Below are 22,739 nucleotides of genomic sequence, written 5' to 3'. Positions count from 1 at the left end.
CCGGGGGACTAATGCGAAATCCGTCAGCACTCTAGCCACTTGCCTGTCAGTGTTTGCGCCAGAGCCCATTGAACTTGGAGTCGCAAACCCTGAAATCCCGCCAGCTTCTTCCTCTTGCAACATGTTGCTTAGCAGTAACTTAGTCCTTGCTCATAATCTGGCACAATAATGATATGCGCTTTATCTCCAACACTGTGCCCTCTCTGCTTTGAAACAGCCTGAATGTATGATTTACTTGGTACATCCTTCACGTTTATATGAATTTTAAAACCACCTCTGACACCATGTAGTATGATCTAAAATAACGACAGGTGACAACGAGGTTCTAGCTCCAGCCTGTTTATTAACCTAACCCTCGCATGTCCTACATAGGTATGGATACCCCCAAGGGACATCCTACTACAAAAGGAATTCTCCGGTTGAAACATTATTGAAGATTTATGTTAAAAACATCCTAAAGATTGATTCTATACTTCGTTTGACATGTTTCTACAAACTGTAATATTTTTTTTCGTCTGACCTTTCACCTGGACTTGCCCGTGCGTCGTGAGTTTGGATTGTGTACTAAACGCGTGAACAAAAAGGTATTTGGACATAAATTATGAACTTTATCGAACAAATCAAACATTTATTGTGGAACTGGGATTCCTGGGAGTGCATTCTGATGAAGATCATCAAAGGTAAGTGAATATTTATAATGTTATTTCTGATTTCTGTTGACTCCAACATGGCGGATATCTTTGGTTTCTGAGCGCCGTTCTCAGATTATTGCATGGTTTGCTTTTTCCGTAAAGCTTTTTTGAAATCTGACATTAAGAAGAAGTATATCTATATTTCCATGTCTAACACTTGTATTTTCATCAACATTTATAATGAGTATTTCTGTAAACTGATGTGGCTCCTCTCGATATTACCGGATGTTTTTGGAACAAGAACATAACGCACCAATGTATACTGAGATTTTTTTATATAAATATGCACTTTATTGAACAAAACATACATGTATTGTGTAACATGAAGTCCTATGAGTGTCATCTGATGAAGATCATCAAAGGTTAGTGATTCATTTTATATATTTGTGCTTTTTGTGACTCCTTTCAAGGCTGGAAAAATGTCAGAATCTTTCTGTGAGTTGGTGGTGACCTAACATAATCATTTGTGGTGCTTTCGTTGTAAAGTCTAATTGAAATCGGACACTTTGGTGGGATTAACAACAAGATTACCTTTAAAATGATATAAGATACATGTATGTTTGAGGAATTTTAATTATGAGATTTCTGTTTGAATTTGGCGCTCTGCACTTTCACTGGCTGTTGTCATATCAATCCCGTTAACGGGATTTCAGCCCTAAGAAGTTCAAGCTAGTGCAGTGAGCACCAAATCTCAAATAGTGTTTGCTAGTAGTAGTATTAGCTTAGAAAGCGTATTGTGGTAAACCGTTGTGTTGAGCACACAGGGATGGAAACAGAGATGGGGAGGTTCTAGTCAGAAAACACAACTTCACTCAGCGACTAAAAATAAATGTAACAACAAACTAACTTAGTGTTTGCTCCTTCTCATATTCTGGGCTAAGGCAAGGAAATCATGTTCTGATGCTGATTGGCTTCTTTTTAGGAAGTTATGAAACAAGTGTTCTTTTCTTCTCAGGAAGGCCAAGTCTGAATACTTCATGTCTGTTACCACTGGTAGCCTGAATGACCCTAGAAAGTTTTGGAAGGCTATTAAGTCTATGTCGGGAAACAGTAATCTTAATGAATTACCGTCATGTGTATTGAAGGACGTTATTGCTGTAAATGACAACCGAAATGCTTCAATGAGCACTTTGTATCATCTAGTAGGCTGTTTGATTCAGTGTCCTCTGTCTCTGTACAACGCTGTGTGGATGAACCAGCGAGAGCTGGTCAAACTTTGAGCTTTTTTCCATTCTCAGTGTAGGAGGTACATAAAGTCCTAAAATCCTTAGATCAGAGAAAGCCTGCAGGTCCTGATCTTTTGGATCCCTGCTTTTTAAATCTGCATAGCTGAATCACTTACATATCTGTTCAATCTAACCCTGGAATGTAATGAAATTCCAAAGATCTGGAAATCAGCATTTGTCCTACCACTTTTAAAAGGGAGAGAACCAACTTCTTTTAAATAATTATAGGCCAATCTCAAAGCTGTCACCCTGGTGAAAATACTTGAAACCCTTAAGAGTTTTTATATGCTAACACTACTGTACTGTACTTGGTCCCTTCTTATTCACTATTTATATACATAATTTTGACAAAAATGTGCAAAATGAGCAACTTCACTTTTATGCTGATAATACTGTTATTTATTGTGGTGCCTCATCTCTCACAAAAGCTTTCCAGAACTTGCAAACTGATGTTTATACTGTTGTGTCATTTGAAGCCTATCCTCAATACTGACAACTAAACTAATAGTGTTTTCTAAAGCAAGACATAGTAATAGGTGAAAGGTTCAGAAATCTATCTGTCAGGGTAATGAGATTGAGACTGTAACCTCATGAAAGTCTCTTGGAATTTTAATTGATGACAGCCTCTGTTTTAAATTGCATATTCAACAACTTACAAAAAAATTAAGCTGAAGTTGGGATTTTATTTGAGGAATAAGGCCTGTTTTTCTTTTGAAGCCAAAAGGAGGCTAGTATCAGCTACATTTATGCCTTTACTAGACTATGGGGATATTTATATATGAATGCTTCAGCTCAGTGTTTGAGATCAATTGACACCCTTTACCATGACGCATTGAGATTTATTTTAAATTGCAAAAACCTTACGCACCACAGCCCTTTGTATACCAGGATTGGCTGGCCTTCTCAAGTCACTCGTAGGCTGTCACTGGTATAGTTTTATTTACAAAGCCATTTTGGGTTTACTAACATTTTATATGGCCATTTTAATTGTTCTGGTGTGGTTGGTACTCTTTGTTCACAGGGCCTTATCCTGTGAACTGTTCCAAATGTTAGAACTGAATTTGGTAAAAGGGCTTTAAACTGGAATAACTTGGTATTTCTAAATCACTGATGAAGGATTTTGAAGCTGATTTCCTGACCTGTCAATGTCTTTAATTAGCTGTTTGATGATTTTGTAATACTCTTGTGAATTCTATGGTTTTTACTAGATTACTTGTAGTTTTTCATGTCTGTCTGTAATTGTGTAATGACTTGGTGCTGCCTATCTTGGCCAGGATGCTCTTGAAAAAGAGATTTCAAATCTCAATGAGCTCTTCCTGGTTAAATAAAAATTAAATGAAGTTTTCTGCTGGACCAACTCTTGGAGTGCTTGTCGTTGGATCATGCTGAGGTCTTCCCCCATGGAAACTTCGATGGAGGACGGGTTCTGCTGTTCCAGGGACCACATTGCGCACAGCGCCTCTCGTGCTTGCCATCTCTTTAGAAGGTTCATATGGTAAAGCTGGAGGTGTTTTCTCCACTCTGGTTGGATGACCTTATAATTGACGTCACCCACCCGCTCGACGATGTCATTTTTTGCTCTCTGTTATGGGGATCAGCACCAAGACCTTCTCACCTGGGTGGACCTCTCGTGGTTGGGCCCCATGGTTGTACGCATGCTCCTAGGTGTGTTCGCCATCATCCTCTACACCACCCGATGTCACAGGAAGGCCAAAAAGATCTTCGAGGACAACAACCACCCGAGCCACTGCCTGTTCACCCCGCTATCCTCCAGAAGGCGAAGTAAGTACAGGTGCATCAAAGCGGGGACCGAGCTTCTATCTCAAGGCCATCAGACTGTTAAACAGCCACCACTAACATTGAGTGGCTGCTGCCAACATACTGACTCATCTCTAGCCACTTTAATAATGAAAAAGTGATGTAATAAATGTATCACTAGCCACTTTAAATAATGCCACATTACTTTATATAATGTTTACATACCCTACATTACTCATCTCATATGTATACACTGTACTCTATACAATCTACTGCATCTTGCCTATGCCATTCAGCCATCGCTCATTCATATATCTTTATGTACATATTCTTATTAATTCCATTACACTTGTGTGTAGAAGGTAGTTGTTGTGAAATTGTTAGGCTAGATTACTTGTTAGATATTACTGCATGGTCAGAACTAGAAGCACAAGCATTTCGCTACACTCGCATTAACATCTGCCAACCATGTGTATGTGACAAATAATTTGATTTGATTTATGAAAAAGTGCCAATAGCCATCTGAAAAAGCACCTAGATACTCGATCTACATATTTGTCTAACCTTATATTACTTTGCCCTCTCAAGCATAACACAAACAGTTAATGTTGGAACTGTAAGCTCTCTGCCCTCCCACAGTATTTTAGTTCTGTGCTTGTTTGTTGCTGTGTTTTTGTTCTGTGTTTCGGCAGAATCAGCTATTCTGGAAAGTTTTTTTGTTTTTATCAACATGTGCAATTGAAACATTGCTAGAAACCCACATGAAAAGATGCCTCAATCTGCCTCCTGGGATATGTTTGTGTGCATGGTTGTTTTAAGCGAACATCATTAAATATTACATCAGTTTGCGTGTGGGTATGTATGTGAGTGGATTTGTATTCTTCTTACAGTTATTATTTTCCTTTGTATCTGAACATGTCTTACAAAAGGGTAGTCACACAAAAAATCCTCCAAGCAAAGTTGTGCTCCTGTCAGTGTAAACTGATCATGGCAGTCACCGGGAGACACCTTGTTACATCAGAACCACGGTTCAAAGAGGCTCCCTCTCAATCTGAGAGATCTGCTGAAGAACCACTGATGTAGTTATAGAAAGAAGCATTATGTGTGTCTGTGTTCAGTGCGATGGAAGGATACGTGAGAAGGCACAGCCGTGTAGCTACAGTAATGTTAGACAGAAAGGAAGAGGACGGTGTGCTCAGCCTAAATAGTAACTAAGTGGAAGTGCTGTTCTGTCGACGGACAGCAACAGAACAGCTTCTGTATGAAAGGTAAAGGAGAGACTGATACAATAAGAAGAGGAGGGGAAGAGTGTGTGTTCTGTAGGAGCCAGGGTGCTTAATGTAGGGTCACGTTCTTTAAGCATCAGAAGGCAACCTTTTCTCCCATATCACAGGCACCCACTGGGTTTCCATCACATATATTTAAATGTTTTTGGATGTCTGTATATGCTTGTTCTCTAAGAAAATCACAAATAAAATGTTAAAGAAAAAGTCCATAGTGATTCAGTACAGATGTATTCTGTATAACGTACAGTAAATCAATACAACAGTGAACATTACTATAAAGCATAGGCCTTGGGTCTGGATTTGTCTACAGGTATACTGAATGGCAATACCATGGCATCTAATCTTATTTTATCTATTGATTTTCCTTTATTTTACCAGGTAAGTCATGTAGAACACATCTCTTTAACAATAACGACCTGACCAATATGGAGCAATGAGTCATGCAGCAAAGCAGACAAGTGACAACATTACATAAGCAGACAATTCTTAAAAGCTCTCTACATCATCTCGCCTTTCGGTTCTTCATGACCCTCAGCATTTCAAGCTGTGACGTCCAGCTGATGCTGTACATTAGGCCTTTGGCCATGGCTCGACAGTGTGGCTGACCCATGCAAGAGCTCTGCTTCCTTGGACAGCCCGCTCACGCCTCGGTGGGTGACTCATCATCGTCAGGGATGACTCCTTTCAGGTAGACCCTCTTGAACTCCTCAAACACCATGTCATCAGACTCACTGCCAGCACAGCCATAGTGTTGAGTTAACAACGATTTGAAGAGGTGGAGAAGGACAGGCACAGAGGGGAGAGAGAGATGGGCAGAAAGAAAGGAGAGAGAGAGGAGAGAGAGAAAGAGGGGCACAAGGAAACATCAGTATCAGTCCAAAGAGAAAGCCAGTCAGGTCTCTCACCAGTCAGTTCTTCCTGACACGCACGCACGCACGCACGCACGCACGCACGCACGCACACGCACACACACACACACACACACACCACACACACCACACACACCACACACACCACACACACCACACACACCACACACACCACACACACCACACACACACGCCCATAAACAGCGATGAGGACACAGTTTAGGAAAATTACAAATAGGACAAAGGAGGTTATAAAACTGTCTGTCACTATACCATTTCAATTTAGCCAAGTCCTATTGGACTATTGGATCAGGAGGACGCACAGTGACACAAAATAGAATGCAAAACAAAAGGATCTAACACTGAATAATAGGAGCAACAGGCAAGCAGAAGGAATCACACCACAGAAATATAATCTATAGAACGGACATCTACAGTCAAGTCAAAAATCCGTGATCGGTGGACTGGTGGCAATATTGAGTGTACCCATGCCAGGAAGTTAAATCTTGACGCTCAGCATTACATTTAATGTCTTTCTATTTCTATGGATCACACACATAACAAAACAGGGAGTGGCATGAATTGACATCACAACAAAACAGGAGCGGCTTACCCCTCCTTAGCTGTATAATGCAAACAGATCCAGGTATGGAAAAGGAATGGAAAGAAAGTGGTCATCATAAAAGGATAACATAAAAGAATGTCATCAGAAGAGATTGTGTCCTCTCTATATAGGCCTAAATGTAATCTGGATGGAGGCGTATTAGGTATGTGTGGACATTACAAAGCTACTTGTAAGCTTGTCTACACAGCAGTGGGGTCACTGGGGTGGATTTAGTAATAAGAGGAATCAGCAATAAGACAAGCTGATTAAATGCATTGGCCTCTGAACACTGCTTGAAACAGACTGCAAAATGTTCTAATAGAAGCTTGACAGTGATTGTAAGGTGTGCAGTAGACAGTTATTTAAAAGGCCAGGAGATTTTCCAGACTATGTGACCTGTCCAGGGAAAGACTCCCAGCCCTAGTCAGTCATCAAGGGCTCTGAGAGGGAATGCATGGAGGTTGATGAAGGGAGAGTGAAGGGTGGTGTAGGTGGATAGCTTTGTGAAAGACATAGTGGACATTGTGGACATAAAGAGAGAGGCTGGGGTTTAAGAGGCCCTGAACTAACCTGGCTCAGGTTTAGGATGCATGAGTCGGAATGGGACCTCCACTGCAACCTCACTGGAATAAAACATACATTCACAAAAATGAAAATAGGTATGACAGACAAACTTTATTTTTTATTACTAACGGAATGACTGCAATGTAAAAAATAAAAAATAAATGAATACTTCGTAATACTTTCACCGAAAAGATGAGTAAAAAAAGAACCTGTGGAACCAGTTACTTAATCATATTTAGTTGAAATCAGACATACCTAGATCCCACCATCCTTTTGAGAATAGATCAGGAAAGAAGGTGATTAAATGAAGATTAAATGAAGTGGTATTATTTAGAATATTTAACATAGGAGCTTAGATTATGTTATGGTAGATATGCTATGGCTAGCTATAGAAGATTCACATACTCACCCAGAAGCATTGAGCCTAACCACCACTTTGTATGACACAAGCATACCCTGCACTTCCTTTAGGACTTCCTCCTTCACACTGCAGGCAGGAGAGAGGGGGAGGGGCAGGTCAGAATATTAGAGATCTTCTGCTGCCGTCTTGAAAATGTAAACCAGTGTGAGATCTCAGAGCAGCAGAGCATAGTTATGCTCACTCACATGCTCGAGGAAGCCAGACAGGTGTCCTCATGCTTCAGTTTCCCATCCAGAGCAATGCCTCGTCTTTCCTTGTTAGCAGCCAATAGAGGAATGAGGGTGTACACGTTCTTCAGGGTTGTTCCAGGGGGCACTATATCTCTGTGGGGAAACATAGGAAGACATTGCCTTATTTGTGATTCCACCAGCTTGATGATGTAACTTTATTTGACCAAAAAACTAATCACCAGCAATAAAGGTAGCATAAATAGAAAATCTAAACAGAGGTAGAAAGTTATTCAATGGGGAATGTATTTTATTAAATCCAATTAAATTGTCTGTACAAGAGACTGATTGATTGATACTTACGAGGTCTCTTCTAGGGCAACTGCCCTTACATACTTGTCATTGGAATAAAGTACCACGTTGGTCACCTGCTCCACTGTAGAAGGAGGCAGGCAGAATGAACATATATAGTAGGTCACTTCAAAACACCACACCGCCAAACAACAGCAACAACAACATTCTCACCTGCAATAGTGATGTCTTTCAGTGATCTGCTGGAGCTGTTGTTGATGTAGACACTGACCTTGATTGGTTCACCATGGTAGTGTGTCTGCAGGGAGAGAGAGAGGAAGACACAGACCAAGCCACTATTAATAGAGGAATGAGGGTGTAAGTCACAAGCAAGTCTCAAATCACAAGGTTCGTGTCTCAAGTCGAGTCCGAAGTATAACGGGTCAAGTCCAAGTTGTTTATTCTAAGAGCAAGTCAAGTCGAGCCAGATGTGCCCTTTAGCAAGGCACCAAAATCAACACAAAAAATTGCGTCAGGGGTGCTGCACTGTGGCTGACCGAGTACTCCAAGGTTTGAAAGCAAAAGACACATTTTCGTAATCTGAACGGAAAATATAAGTATTCTTCTTCTTTGCTGGAATTGTGGATGCAGAGACTAATATTCCATAAGATCAACGTAACAGTATCATCAGGGGCAGACTGAAACAACAGTTTAGGCTGGGGATTTGACTCCATCCCAGGCCACCCTGTTCACGCAAACCACTAGAACGCTAATTTTGTAGGCTAACCCTATCTGTTGATGTAACAGGTACCAAACTAGTTATACATTTGGCCACTATGTTCATCTGGGAAGAAAGTTATCCACATTACAAAATACAAACATTTGGGACTGACCAATTTTCAAGGTATGCTATGGGTGCACCCTCAAACTCTCTAGGAATACACCAATCATAGCACATACAAATGTACAAGGCTAGACACACAAAACTATTAGCCTACACTTTTTAAAAAGATAATGAAATATCAAATGCACAAATTATTATCTTTATATTCAAGCATCAAGCATATAAAAAAAACTTCACACACACACACAGAACTTAAGCTACAACAATGTAAGTAGGTATAATACAAAAGTCAAAAAAGACCTCTACAAAAAAATGTAGATTACAATGTTCACTCACTGGTGTCCATAAAGCCAACAGCACACAATAAACACATCTATACACTGAGTCAATGAAATTGAACATTGGCTACATAACTCCAAGTATAATATGAAAGTACAAAAAACATGCCTCTGTACAAAAGCTTTAACTCACAGCAAATGTTCTTTCACCCTTGTCAGCCTGTTAAGGAAGAGTCATAGCTACTTCAGAGTAACCAGGAAGTAATTACCACTAGTAGCAATATAATTTCAAAAACTTGCCATGATTGTCATCCATGTTATCCAAGTTATATGCAGCTTAGTGTCTGTGTCCTGTAGCTAAGCCCACATTTCCCAACAACTAACTACATCAATCACACGTTCCATGACCTGCCTCCTCTTTCTGACCTGGTCTCGTTGAACTGACATTTGCTTATCTCTCAGAAGGGTACAGATGTCTGCTTTGCCGGCTCTGAGGAAAAAGGCTTCTGCACTTTTTCTATGGGTCTTGCTTCTCTCATGTTCCTGTACCCTCTAATGGGCATGTTTCCAGGCCTGCATGCCTCCTTTGATAAATGCACTATCACTGGCTGAAGGTTTTGCGAATGCAAGACATACTGAGCAGAACAAGGAGTGAGTTACTTCATTGTATGTCAGACATTTTCTGTTTGTGCCATCTTTGGAGTGGAATATATTGGGAATGACTGAGGGGTTTGTTTTGGGTGGTACTGAAAAAAATAAGTCAAAATCCTTGGACTGATGGGCAAAATAATCAAATGGATTTTCAGTGCTTTCGCTGTGCCTTTCTATTTTCCATGTACTGGGCTCTGACCCTCTCTCTCTGCACATCTGGTTGGTCTGCAGAATGAGATTAACATTGTAAATAACCTAAACTTAAATGACTTGTGCAGTCATCGATTGTATGCCCCCCGATTACAGTCCTACTGATAATCTCATAAATAAAGCACATATTAATCTAAAATCATAGCCTCCATGTTTAGGTTTGTGCTCTTCAGTTGTAGCTGAAGGTTCCTGCTCTGAGTCTGACTCTGAACTGACCACCACCTCCAGTTCTGCAAGAGCACCAGAAGCTCTAGTGATGCTGCTGCTTCCTTCTCCACCTTTGCAAAGAACATACACTAATGATAGTGAATATGATAATAGAGTATCAGTAGGCAACATGAATACAGCTCTGGAATTTTTTTTAAAAGAGTGGTCTCTTAATTTGGAGTTGTCTCTTAATTTTTCCCAGAGCTGTATGTTATTGTAATTTGTAATGCTGGTACTAATGGTGCTAATGATCTTTGTCATTGCCTGTGCTGTGTCACACAGGCTACTACTGTGTTACGTTCATGGATGTATTATGGTTAAGTTACTGTAGCCTGTTTCGCTGTACAGTGTATGTGCACCTTCCCTAGCTTATGTGGCATGAGTCATGACCGAATACTGGCAAGTCCATAGTCTAGGTTTAGTATTTTGAACTAGTTGAAAAATTTTGCCTTCAATGTCATATTATGATCACTATGTTGCACTCATTGCTATGATATAATTCCTCCACGAAGACGTGCAAACTGTTTAGTCTACCGGTCGTTGTGCCACTATTTTTTAGCTAGGCCACTTAGCTAGCCATGCTGGGTGTCGTGTGTGTGGTTTAGCTAGTGTTTTTGACTGACCTGGTCCCTTACTGGTGAACATGTCGCTTATTTAGCTGCATCTGTGGCAAAGGGCCTTTCTCTTTTTTATTCTCTCCCTCTCTGCTCCACCTTTCCTCTTCTGGCTGTTCATTTCACCGTGCGAATTGTCGAAAATGTTATTCGTAGAGAAGCAGGTTGCTATATGCGTTGCGGAGAGACAAGATGTCATTTTTGGTGCGCACACCATTTGATGGATTTCTCAACTTATTCCTGCTAGCTATATTATTGCTGGTCAAGTTGACTATTCACCGCAGGCCAAAACGACACTCAGGCCTCCGGGAAATGTCCCGGTGCTCCCGACGGCCAGTCCGCCATTGAGTATCATGCATATTTTGAAACTATATAAACATATTCTAAACATGGAGTAAACAATGGAGCAATACAACCTAATATTTAGTGCTATGAAGGGGGTAAACAGTTGTACAAAGCTCCTGAGGTATGTAGGTACAGTCTATTCGAAAGTATTCAGACCCCTCGACTTTTTCCACATTTTGTTAAGTTACATCCTTATTCTAAAATGTATTAAATAAAAATAACATATTCAATCTACACACAATATCCGATAATGACAAAGCAAACATTTTTACAATTTTTTGGGGCAAATGTATTACAAATAAAAAACAGAAATAACTTATTTACATAAGTATTCATGCCCTTTGCTATGAAATTTGAAATTGAGCTCAGGTACATCTTGTTTCCATTGATCATCCTTAAGATGTTTCTACAACTTGATTAGAGTCCACCTGAGGTAAATTCAACTAATTGGACATGATTTGGAAATACATACACCTGTCTATATCAGGTCCCATAGTTGACAGTGCATGTCAGAGGAAAAACCAAGCCACGAGGTCGAAGAACTTTTATGTAGAGCTCAGAGAGAGCATTGTGTTGAGGCACAGATCTGGGAAGGGTACCAAAACATTTCTGCACTATTGAAGGTCCCCAAGAACACAGTGGCCTTCGTCATTCTTAAATGGAAGAAGATTAGAAGCACCAAGACTCTTCCGAGAGTTGGTCGCCCGGCCAAACTGAGCAGTTGGTGGAGAAGGGCCTTGTTCAGGGATGTGACTAAGAACCCGATAGTCACTCTGACAGAGCTCTAGAGTTTCTCTGTGGAGATGGGAGAACCTTCCAGAAGAACAACCATCTCTGCAGCACTCCACCTATCAGGCCTTTATGGTAGAGTGGTCAGACAGAAGCCACTCCTCAGTAAAAGAGACTTAACAGCCTGCTAGGAGTTTGCCAAGAGGCTCCTAAAGAGCTCTCCGACCACGAGAAAGAAGATTCTCTGGTCTGATGAAACCAAGATGAAACACTTTGGCCTGAATGCCAAGTGTCACATCAGGAGGAAACATGGCACCATCCCTACGGTGAAGCACGGTGGCGGTAGCATCATGCTCTGGGGATGTATTTCAGCAGCAGGGACTGGGAGATTAGTCAGGGTTGAGGGAAAGATGAATGTAGCAAAGTACAGAGATATCCTTGATTAAAACCTGCTCCAGAGAGCTCAGGTCCTCAGACTGGGGCAAAGGTTCACCTTCCAACAGGACAATGACCCTAAGCACACAGCCAAGACAACGCTGGAGTGCCTTCGGGACAAGTCTCTGAATGTCCTTGAGTGGCCCAGTCAGAGCCCGAACTTGAACATCTCTGGAGAGACCTGTATATAGCTGTGCAGCAATGCTCCCCATCCAACCTGACAGAGTTTGAGAGGATCTGCAGAGAAGAATGGGAGAAACTCTCCAAATACAGGTGTACCAAGCTTGTAGCGTCATACCCAAGAAGAGACAATACTGCAATCACTGCCAAAGGTGCTTCAACAAAGTACTGAGTAAAGTGTCCGAATACTTATGTAATATTTCATTTTTTAATTTTTTTTTATAAATTAGCAAAAATTCCTAAAAACCTGTTTTGCTTTGTCATTATGGGGTAAATTAATGAGGGGAAAAAACAATTTAGTAAATTTTAGAATACGCCTGTAACGTAACAAAATGTGGAAAAAGTCAAGGGGTCTGAATAGTTTCCGAAGGAACTGTATATTCTTCAAGAATGAAAAGGTACAGATGTCCTATCTTAATATGACCAGTTTCTCACAGCAGGAAAATAATCCTGCAGCAACAGGACATATGAATTATTATGTAAATTATAGTTAATTGACATTTTTGTAGGGATTTACATATTTTTTGTTAGGGCAAATCAAGTCAAAGTGTAAATTACAAACTTTAGAAGCCTTTTTAAAACTTGACTACACTACAAGTATGCATTTCCTGTGGCAAAGAATCTGGGAAAAGAGTGATTAAATTAAGATAAAAACATCTGTAAACAGTACATCATTAATTCAAATGTAAAAATTTCAAATTGAACCCTTATGGTCAGGGCGTGACAGAGAGCGGTTTATTCTCTATGTTGGTTGGGTCGGGTGTGATTTAGGGTGGGTTATCTATGGGAATTGTATATCTATGTTGGCCTGATATGGTTCCCAATCAGAGGCAGCTGTTTATCGTTGTCTCTGATTGGGGATCATATTTAGATTTTCCCATCATGCTTTGTGGGATCTTGTCTATGTATAGTTGCCTGTGAGTATTATTCTAGCTTCATGTTTTGTTTGTTTGTGTTTTTTTGTTTTTTGAAGTTTTCCATTCCAAAATAAAGTCTGGAAACATACCACGCTGCATCTTGGTCTACTCCTTATAACGATCATGACAACCTTTAAGGCACTAACATTTTTGAATGAAACTACTTCCGACATCAACCATAATACAAATTGTTTAAAAAAGGTTGTTGCAAAAATGTCATTGAAGTAACTAAAAGGAACAGGTTACAGTGTAATGCATGCAATTCTTTGACATACCTATGACATGCGGTAGCTGTGCTGACTGTATGTTGGTGTGTATAGTATACTGTATATAGTGTATGGTGCTATGCTGGAGTATAGTAGGATATACTGTATCTTTATCAACCTATGTAATTGTAAAAAATGGACCTTGTAGTACTGGTAAGGGCACGAAATCAGCAGAAGGAAAAGCAGTTTGATGTACTCAGAGTGTCGAGTTATTGACAGGTCTTGGTGAGTCAATGGTGAAAGAGCCATATCATACAAAATATACAAGTAGATTTTCCAAATATACACCGGCAATAGCCCCCAAACAATAGCCTCTGTATCAGGCTTAACTTGTCCTATCAGAACAGGCACTGGTAGAAGGCAAGACTGTACAGCCTCCCCTTGCGAAACCAAATTGAACATGTCTAACAGGAGCTCAAACAGGTAGGTCCACAGAATATAAGCACTTGGAACCCTAGGACCATACAATTACCCAATTCGCAATAACAATCAATAAATTTGTTCTACAGTGTAAAAGGCAATTTCCACATCTATTGCTACGCACATTCGTCTTAATCAGATGAATGTTTATTCATTATATTTCAACACCATGCATACATGGAACAATAATTGTATCTTATTCAACGTCCTGGCTCCAAAGCATTGAGCGCAGGCTATGTAGCCTAGTTCTATGCACAATGAGGCACGCACGCTCCTATTACGCACAACTAAACTGACAGAGACATACAGTAGGACACAGTCACACCGAACTCCTTCAAAACCTGATAAATATTAACAATGGAAACCATACATTGAATTAAATAAACATAACTACCTCTTGCTAACGGTCATGTGCACTATAAACATCATGCCCACTCATAGCTGGGTAAGAAAGGAAAATGTATTGTTGGCCTATCAAACATGAAACAGAAACGTCTATGTGTTGCAATAAACGTTACGGTGATGGAATGATGAAATTCTAGCAAGTATTGTAGTATTAGATGGAATATACAGTTGAAGTCGGAAGTTAACATACACCTTAGCCTGATACATTTAAACTCACAATTCCTGACATGTAAATCCTAGTATCTTAGGTCAGGTAGGATCACCATTTTATTTTAAGAATGTTAAATGTCAGAATAACAGCCTATCAGAAGCTATATATATATATATATATATTAACTGCATTGTTTGTTAGTGGCTCGTTGGCTCGTGCATTGTTTGTTAGTGGCTCTTTAGTAAGCATTTCACTGTAAGGTCTACACCTGTTGTATTTGTAACTACCCTGTTAAGTTGACTGAACTGGTTACAGTTTGAAGCTCTTTCTTGTGTGGGCATCTTGATGAAATATTGAAATCACATACGTTTACATTTACATTTTACATCTTATCCAGAGCGACTTACAAACGACTTCCCTCTGCAACTGAATCCTGTACTCCCCCTGTTCAGTCATGACTGCATGGCCAGGCACGACTCCAACACCATCATTAAATTTGCCGATGACACAACAGTGGTAGGTCTGATCACCAACAACGATGAGACAGCCTATAGGGAGGAGGTCAGAGACCTGGCGCATGGTGCCAGGACAACAAATTCTCTCTCAAAATGATCAAGACAAAAGAGATAATTGTGTAGTCATGACTGAACAGGGAGTACAGGAGGTGGCTGAGGAAGCACCCCTGAGGGGCCCCTGTGTTGAGGATCAGCGTGGCGGATATGTTGTTACCTAACCTTACCACCTGGGGGCGTCCCGTCAGGAAATCCCGGATTCAGTTGCAGAGGGAGGTGTTTAGTCCCAGGGTCCTTAGCTTATTGATGAGCTTTGAGGGCACTATGGTGAATGAATAGCATTCTCACATAGATGTTCCTTTTGTCCCGGCGGGAAAGGGCAGTGTGGAGTGCAATAGAGATTGTATCATCTAGGGCGGTTAGAAAAGTGAAGTGGGTCTAGGGTTTCTGGGATAATGGTGTTGATGTGAGCCATGACCAGCCTTTCAAAGCACTTCATGGCTACAGACGTGAGTGCTACGGGTCGATAGTCATTTAGGCAGTTTACCTTAGTGTTCTTGGGCACAGGTACTATGGCGGTCTGCTTAAAACATGTTGGCATTATGAAACTTGGTCAGGGACAGGTTGAAAATGTCGGTGAAGACACTTGCCAGTTGGTCAGTACACGTCCTGGTAATCTGTCTGGCCCTGCGTTCTTGTGAAAGTTGACCTGTTTAAAGGTCATACTCACATCAGATGTGTAGAGCGTGATCATACAGTCTTCTGGAATAGTTGGTGCTCTCATGCATGTTTCAGTGCTATTTGCCTCGAAGTAGTTTAGCTCATCTGGTAGGTTTGTGTCACTGGGAAGCGCTCGGCTATAATGGTTTGCAAGCCCTGCCACATCTGACGAGCGTCGGAGCCGGTGTAGTACGATTCGATCTTAGTCCTGTATTGACGCTTTGCCTGTTTGATGGTTCGTCGGCGGGCATAGCAGGATTTCTTATAAGCTTCCTTTTTAGAGTCCTGCTACTTGACAACGGCAGCTCTAGTTTTTAGCTCAGTTCGGATGTTGCCTGTAATCCATGGCTGGTTGGGGTATGTACGGTCACTGTGGGGACAGCATCATCGATGCACTTATTGATGAAGCCAATGACTTATGTGGTGTATTCCTCAATGCCATCGGATGAATCCCGGAACATATTCCAGTATGTGCTAGCAAAACAATCCTGTAGCTTAACATCTGCTTCATCTGATCACTTTTTATTCATCTAGTCACTGGTGCTTCCTGCTTTAATTTCTGCTGGTATGCAGGAATCAGGAGGATAGAATGATGGTCAGCTTTGTATGTGTCTCTGTGTGTGGAGTAAAGGTGGTCCAGAGTTTTTTCCCCCTCTGGTTGTACATTTAACATGCTGATAGAAATTTGGTAAAAAGGTCCCTGGTTACTAACAGTGCCGTCTGGGTGAGCGTTTTCTTCTTTGCTTATGGCGGAATACAGCTCATTCAATGCTCTTTTAGTGCCAGCCTCTGACTGAGGTGGTATGTAAACAGCTTTGAAAAATACAGATGAAAACTCTCTAGGTAGATAGTGTGGTCTACAGCTTATCATGAGATACTCTACCTCAGTCGAGCAATAACTCGAGACTTCCTTAGATATCGTGCACCAGCAGTTATCTACAAAAATACATAGCCTGCCACTCCTTGTCTTACCAGATGCCGCTGTTATATCCTGCCAGTACAGCGTATAACCAGCTAGCTGTATGTTATGTTGATAGTATTACCATGACTCCGTGAAGCATAATATATTACAGTTTTTATGTCCCAATATTACAGTCTTGAATGTCCGGTTGGTAGTTTAATCTTGCGCCTAGGTCATCTATTTATTCTCCAAAGATTGCACGTTTGCTAGCAGAATGGAAGGAAGCGGGGGTTTATTTTTCCTCCTCCTCCTCCTCTTCAAGCAGATCACAGGGATCTGGGCCTGTTCCCCAGAAAGCAGTATATCGTTAGCGTTGGGCTCGTAAGACTCGTTAAAGTAAAAAAAGGATTCTGCCAGTCCGTGCTGAGTAATCGCAGTCCTGATGTCGAAGTTATTTTTGGTCATAAGAGACGGTACCGGCAACATTATGTACAAAATAAGCAAAAAAAAAATAGTTACTAAAAACACAACTTAACGAACAAAAGAACACAAAATCCATCGGATGTAGTGATCACAATATAGTAACCATATCTAGAAACACCAAAGTTCCAAAGGCTGGGAATAATATAGTGTATAAGAGGTCATACAATAAGTTTTGTAGTGATTCCTATTTGGGGGACTGCTGTTGCATGTAGACAACACTACAAGAAACATACAAGGTCCAATTCCTCATTAAGCCCTTGGGGGTGTAGAATCTTTAAGTGGAAGATCCATCGGACTTCACACTGGAGAAGGCACTCATCCATATTGCGGCATCTGCGGCTTGAGAAAAAACGGTCAATGGCACAGAATTTAAGATCAGTCACAGCATGATTAGCCTCGTGAAAACGTCTGGCCACTGGTGAGTTTAGGTAATTTCTTCAGATGGCACTGCAATGCTTGTTGATGCGTAAAAGCCAGTTTATGCTTGATCTGATGAATGTGGTCGGAGGCTTCATATGAAGGGTGTAACGCAATTGCGGAGCCTCCGGGGGCACACATCGGCCATATCAAGAACTGTACCGCATCGCTGCATCTCTCAAATTTTGGAACAATGTGGAGAGCTCTGTAAAGCTCCTCATTGACAAGCTATAGGACAAAATGCTCTCTCCATACAATTTGCGCTGCACCCTATCCTATAGCTGTACAGCAATCTGTTCGCTTGCTCACCCGGCCTGTGTTGATTGACATTTTGCTGGTCCAATCAGAGGGGCAAGTCTGCGTTTCACTAGCTAATTTGTTGCAATTTTTGTTGCAAGTGAGACGTTGAGGCAACAATCTCTGGCTGCATGCAGAGTAATCCACATAAATGCTGTGCCACAAAATGAGTAACAAAACATTGCAAAACCTGGCCAGATGACACTAAGTCATTGGTCTCAAGTCAGTCGTCTCTCAAGTTATTTTATTTTCTATCAAGTCGAGTCTCAAGTCATCAAATTTGTAACTTGAGTCAGACTTGAATCCAAGTCATGTGACTGAGTCCACAACTCTGGAAAGAGAGAGTGAGAGTGGCGGACAGACAGAGACAGTTATGACAGTTTCATTAGAGGTTTTGGTTTCATTTTCATTTGAAGAGTTTGATTCACCACCTTTTCATGGCATGGGGTTGCTCAATGGCATACATGTATTTGTTTGAAATCTATCACGACGGTTACATTTCAGAGAGAAAAATAATCAGGTTTTGTTGCAAAACCCTATAAACCCTTTTACACAGTCAAATGTGACAAATAACTACTTTTTTAATAAAGAACTGTACAAATTATACATGTATGACATCTATATACAGTACCAGTCAAAAGTTAGTTTTTCTCTATCTTTAACTATTTTCCACATCTTAGAATAATAGGGAAGACATCACAACTATGAAATAACACATTTGGAATCATGTAGTAACCAAAAAAGTGTTAAACAAATCCCCCCAAAAATCTATTTGAGATTCTTCAAAGTAGCCACCCTTTGCCTTGATGACAGCTTTGCACACTCTTGGCATTCTCTCAACCAGCAAAAGCCTTGAAGGAGTTCCCACGTATGCTGAATTTGTTCTAAAACGAATTGCCTAGGTAAAAAAAAAAATCCTTCACTCTGTGGTCCAACTCATCTCAAACCATCTCAATTGGGATGAGGTCGGGTGATTGTGGAGGCCAGGTCATCTGATGCAGCACTCAATCACTCTCCTTATTGGTGAAATAGCCCTTACACACCCTGGAGGTGTGTTTTGGGTCATTGTCATGTTGAAAAACGAATTATAGTACCCCTAGGCGCAAACCAGATGGGATGTCGTATCACTGCAAAATGCAGTGGTAGCCATGCTTGTTAAGTGTGCCTGCACCCAACACCATAACACCATAACACCTCCTCCTCCTTGCTTCACGGTGGGAACCACACATGCGGAGATAATCCGTTCACCTAATCTGCATTTCACAAAGACACGGCAGTTGGATCCAAAAATGTCAAATTTGGGACAGATTTCCACTGGTCTAATGTCCATTGTTCGTGTTTCTTGGCCAAAGCAAGTCTCTTCTTCTTATTGGTGGCCTTCAGTAATAATTTCTTTGCAGCAATACGACCATGAAGGCCTGATTCATGCAGTCTCCTCTGAACAGTTGAGGTTGAGATGTGTCTGTTACTTGACCTTTGTGAAGCATTTATTTGGACTGAAATCTGAGGTCCAGTTAACTCTAATGAACTTAGTTATCCTCTGCAGCAGAGGTAACCATCCCTACCTCATCACAACACAACTGACTGGCTCAAACAAATTAAGAAAGAAAGAAATTCCATAAATTAACTTTTAACAAGGCACACTTGTTAATTGAAATGCATTCCAGGTGACTACCTCATGATGCTGAGTGAGAGAATGCCAAGAGTGTGCAAAGCTGTCATCAAGGCAAAGGGTGGCTGCTTTGAAGAATCTAAAATATATGTTATTTCATAGTTTTGTTGTCTTCACTATTATTCTACAATGTAGAAAATAGTGTCCAAACTTTTGACTGGTACTACAGTATATGCATATATTTTTTTATGAAACAATACAGTAATATGAGATCTGTAAGTAAAATATTAACATTTTACACATTAGTCATTTAGCGGATCCTCTTATCCAGAGCAACTTACAGTGATCTTTAGATCACTCGGCGAGACAACCACAGATCACAGTCACATATACAGGATACAAATTTTCCATTCCAGCCACATTGGGATTTCAAAATTCAGCAGAGGGCCACAGAGATGTTTTTCAGGACTGATTCGTTTGTAAAAAGCCATTTCTTCAGGCAGACATTTGCATCCTGTAGCCCCGACCTCAAAAAGTTCTGGGACACTGAAGTCCATGGAGAACAAGAGCACCTCCTCCCAGCTGCCCACTACACTGAGGCTAGGTAACACGGTCACCACCGATAAATCCATGATTATTGAAAACTTCAACAAGCATTTCTCAACGGCTGGCCATGCCTTCCGCCTGGCTAATCCAACCTCGGCCAACAGATCCGCCCCCCCCCCACCCGCAGCTACTTGCCCAAGCCTCTCCAGGTTCTACTTTACCCAAATCCAGATAGCAGATGTTCTGAAAGAGCTGCAAAACCTGGACCCGTACAAATCAGCTGGGCTTGACAATCTGGACCCTCTATTTCTGAAACTATCCGCCGCCATTGTCGCAACCCCTATTACCAGCCTGTTCAACCTCTCTTTCATATCGTCTGAGATCCTCAAGGATTGGAAAGCTGCCGCAGTCATCCCCCTCTTCAAAGGGGGAGACACCCTGGACCCAAACTGTTACAGACCTATATCCATCCTGCCCTGCCTATCTAAGGTCTTCGAAAGCCAAGTCAACAAACAGGTCACTGACCATCTCGAATCACACCGTACCTTCTCAGCTGTGCAATCGGGTTTCCGAGCCGGTCACAGGTGCACCTCAGCCACGCTCAAGGTACTAAACGATATCATAGCGGCCATCGATAAAAGACAGTACTGTGCAGCCGTCTTCATCGACCTTGCCAAGGCTTTCGACTCTGTCAATCACCATATTCTTATCGGCAGACTTAGTAGCCTTGGTTTCTCTGATGACTGCCTTGCCTGGTTCACCAACTACTTTGCAGACAGAGTGCAGTGTGTCAAATCGGAGGGCATGCTGTCCGGTCCTCTGGCAGTCTCTATGGGGGTGCCACAGGGTTCAATTCTCGGGCCGACTCTTTTCTCTGTATATATCAACTTGCTGCAGGCGATTCCCTGATCCACCTCTACGCAGACGACACCATTCTATATACTTTCGGCCCGTCATTGGACACTGTGCTATCTAACCTCCAAACGAGCTTCAATGCCATACAACACTCCTTCCGTGGCCTCCAACTGCTCTTAAACGCTAGTAAAACCAAATGTATGCTTTTCAACCGTTCGCTGCCTGCACCTGCACGCCTGACTAACCACCCTGGATGGTTCCGACCTTGAATATGTGGACATCTATAAGTACCTAGGTGACTGGCTTGACTGTAAACTCTCCTTCCAGACTCATATCAAACATCTCCAATCGAAAATCAAATCGGCTTTCTATTCCGCAGCAAAGCCTCCTTCACTCATGCCGCCAAACTTACCCTAGTAAAACTGACTATCCTACCGATCCTCGACTTCGGCGACGTCATCTACAAAATAGCTTCCAACACTCTACTCAGCAAACTGGATGCAGTTTATCACAGTGCCATCCGTTTTGTCACTAAAGCACCTTATACCACCCACCACTGCGACTTGTATGCTCTAGTCGGCTGGCCCTCGCTCCATATTCGTCGCCAGACCCACTGGTTCCAGGTCATCTACAAGTCCATGCTAGGTAAAGCCCCGCCTTATCTCAGTTCACTGGTCATGGTGGCAACACCCACCCGTAGCACACGCTCCAGCAGGTGTATCTCACTGATCATCCCTAAAGCCAACACCTCATTTGGCCGCCTTTCGTTCCAGTTTTCTGCTGCCTGTGACTGGAACGAATTGCAGAATTCGCTGAAGTTGGAGACTTTTATCTCCCTCACCAACTTTAAACATCTGCTATCTGAGCAGCTAACCGATCGCTGCAGCTGTACATAGTCTTATCGGTAAATAGCCCACCCAATTATACCTACCTCATCTCCATACTGTTTTTATTTATTTACTTTTCTGCTCTTTTGCACATCAATATCTCTACCTGTACATGACCATCTGATCATTTATCACTCCAGTGTTAATCTGAAAAATTGTAATTATTTGCCTACTTCCTCATGCCTTTTGCACACAATGTATATAGACCCTTTTTTCTACTGTGTTATTGACCTGTCTATTGTTTACTCAATGTGTAACTCTGTGTTGTCTGTTCACACTGCTATGCTTTATCTTGGCCAGGTCGCAGTTGCAAATGAGAACTTGTTCTCAACTAGCCTACCTGGTTAAATAAAGGTGAAAAAATAAAAAATAAAAAATTTGCGGGCCAGAAAAATGGCAGTTATTTGAAAACATATTGGTGCATTCTAATTTCTACACCCCACGATTTTAATACACATCTAAAATCTATAAATAAAAAATCTGAGAACAGTAATATTTAACACACACACATGAAGGTACATATAACCAAACATTTCTGATGAAAAAATAAATGTGAAAGCTTGGTGGATAAAGCACTTTGGTACTAAACTCCTAATTTTAAATCTTGCCTTTCCAGGGCTGCTGTCACTCCCCTATGTTCAAAGTTTTTCTCCTACAATTCTAGCCCATGGTGAGGAACTGATGCTGACTGATTGGTTTCTCTGAAGGAAAACTTACCTCTTTCTCCAGGCTGACCTGCATATGCAGGGGTTTGTCCGACATGAGGAACTCACAGGTGATCTCTGAGGACGGGATGGTTTTACTATCCTCCGGTGCGTATTGGATCTTACGGATGGCCAGACGCACAGAGCTCCTGTGGGAGACAAAGCGCAACAATCAGTAAGTAGCCTGGTGGCTTGGTGAAGAATTGTCATGCAGTATAACACTAGATTCTGAAATGCAATGACCTGGACCTGTAGTGCAGTAAACCAGAATACAC

The 22,739-nt window shown here is 41.4% G+C and overlaps 1 protein-coding gene across 1 annotated transcript in view; it reads right to left on the bottom strand.

Annotated features, from left to right (window-relative positions):
- Positions 1-5,173: 5,173 nt before the first annotated feature.
- The window catches only part of LOC135552466 (S-arrestin-like), a 35,010-nt gene continuing 17,444 nt past the window's right edge, over positions 5,174-22,739 (bottom strand). The window contains exons 7-14 of the mRNA XM_064984121.1: positions 22,478-22,613; positions 8,113-8,197; positions 7,951-8,023; positions 7,606-7,743; positions 7,409-7,486; positions 7,255-7,269; positions 7,002-7,058; positions 5,174-5,693 (exon numbers count right to left, since the gene is read on the bottom strand). Coding sequence (XP_064840193.1) covers positions 5,603-5,693; positions 7,002-7,058; positions 7,255-7,269; positions 7,409-7,486; positions 7,606-7,743; positions 7,951-8,023; positions 8,113-8,197; positions 22,478-22,613 — 673 coding nt within the window. The 3' untranslated portion in view covers positions 5,174-5,602. The remainder of the gene's footprint in view (positions 5,694-7,001; positions 7,059-7,254; positions 7,270-7,408; positions 7,487-7,605; positions 7,744-7,950; positions 8,024-8,112; positions 8,198-22,477; positions 22,614-22,739) is intronic.

Source organism: Oncorhynchus masou, chromosome 13 (genome assembly GCF_036934945.1).
Source record: "Oncorhynchus masou masou isolate Uvic2021 chromosome 13, UVic_Omas_1.1, whole genome shotgun sequence".
NCBI lineage: Eukaryota > Metazoa > Chordata > Actinopteri > Salmoniformes > Salmonidae > Oncorhynchus > Oncorhynchus masou.
The sequence above is the reverse complement of the archived record's forward strand: the minus strand, read 5'-3'. Positions and strand labels throughout refer to the sequence as shown.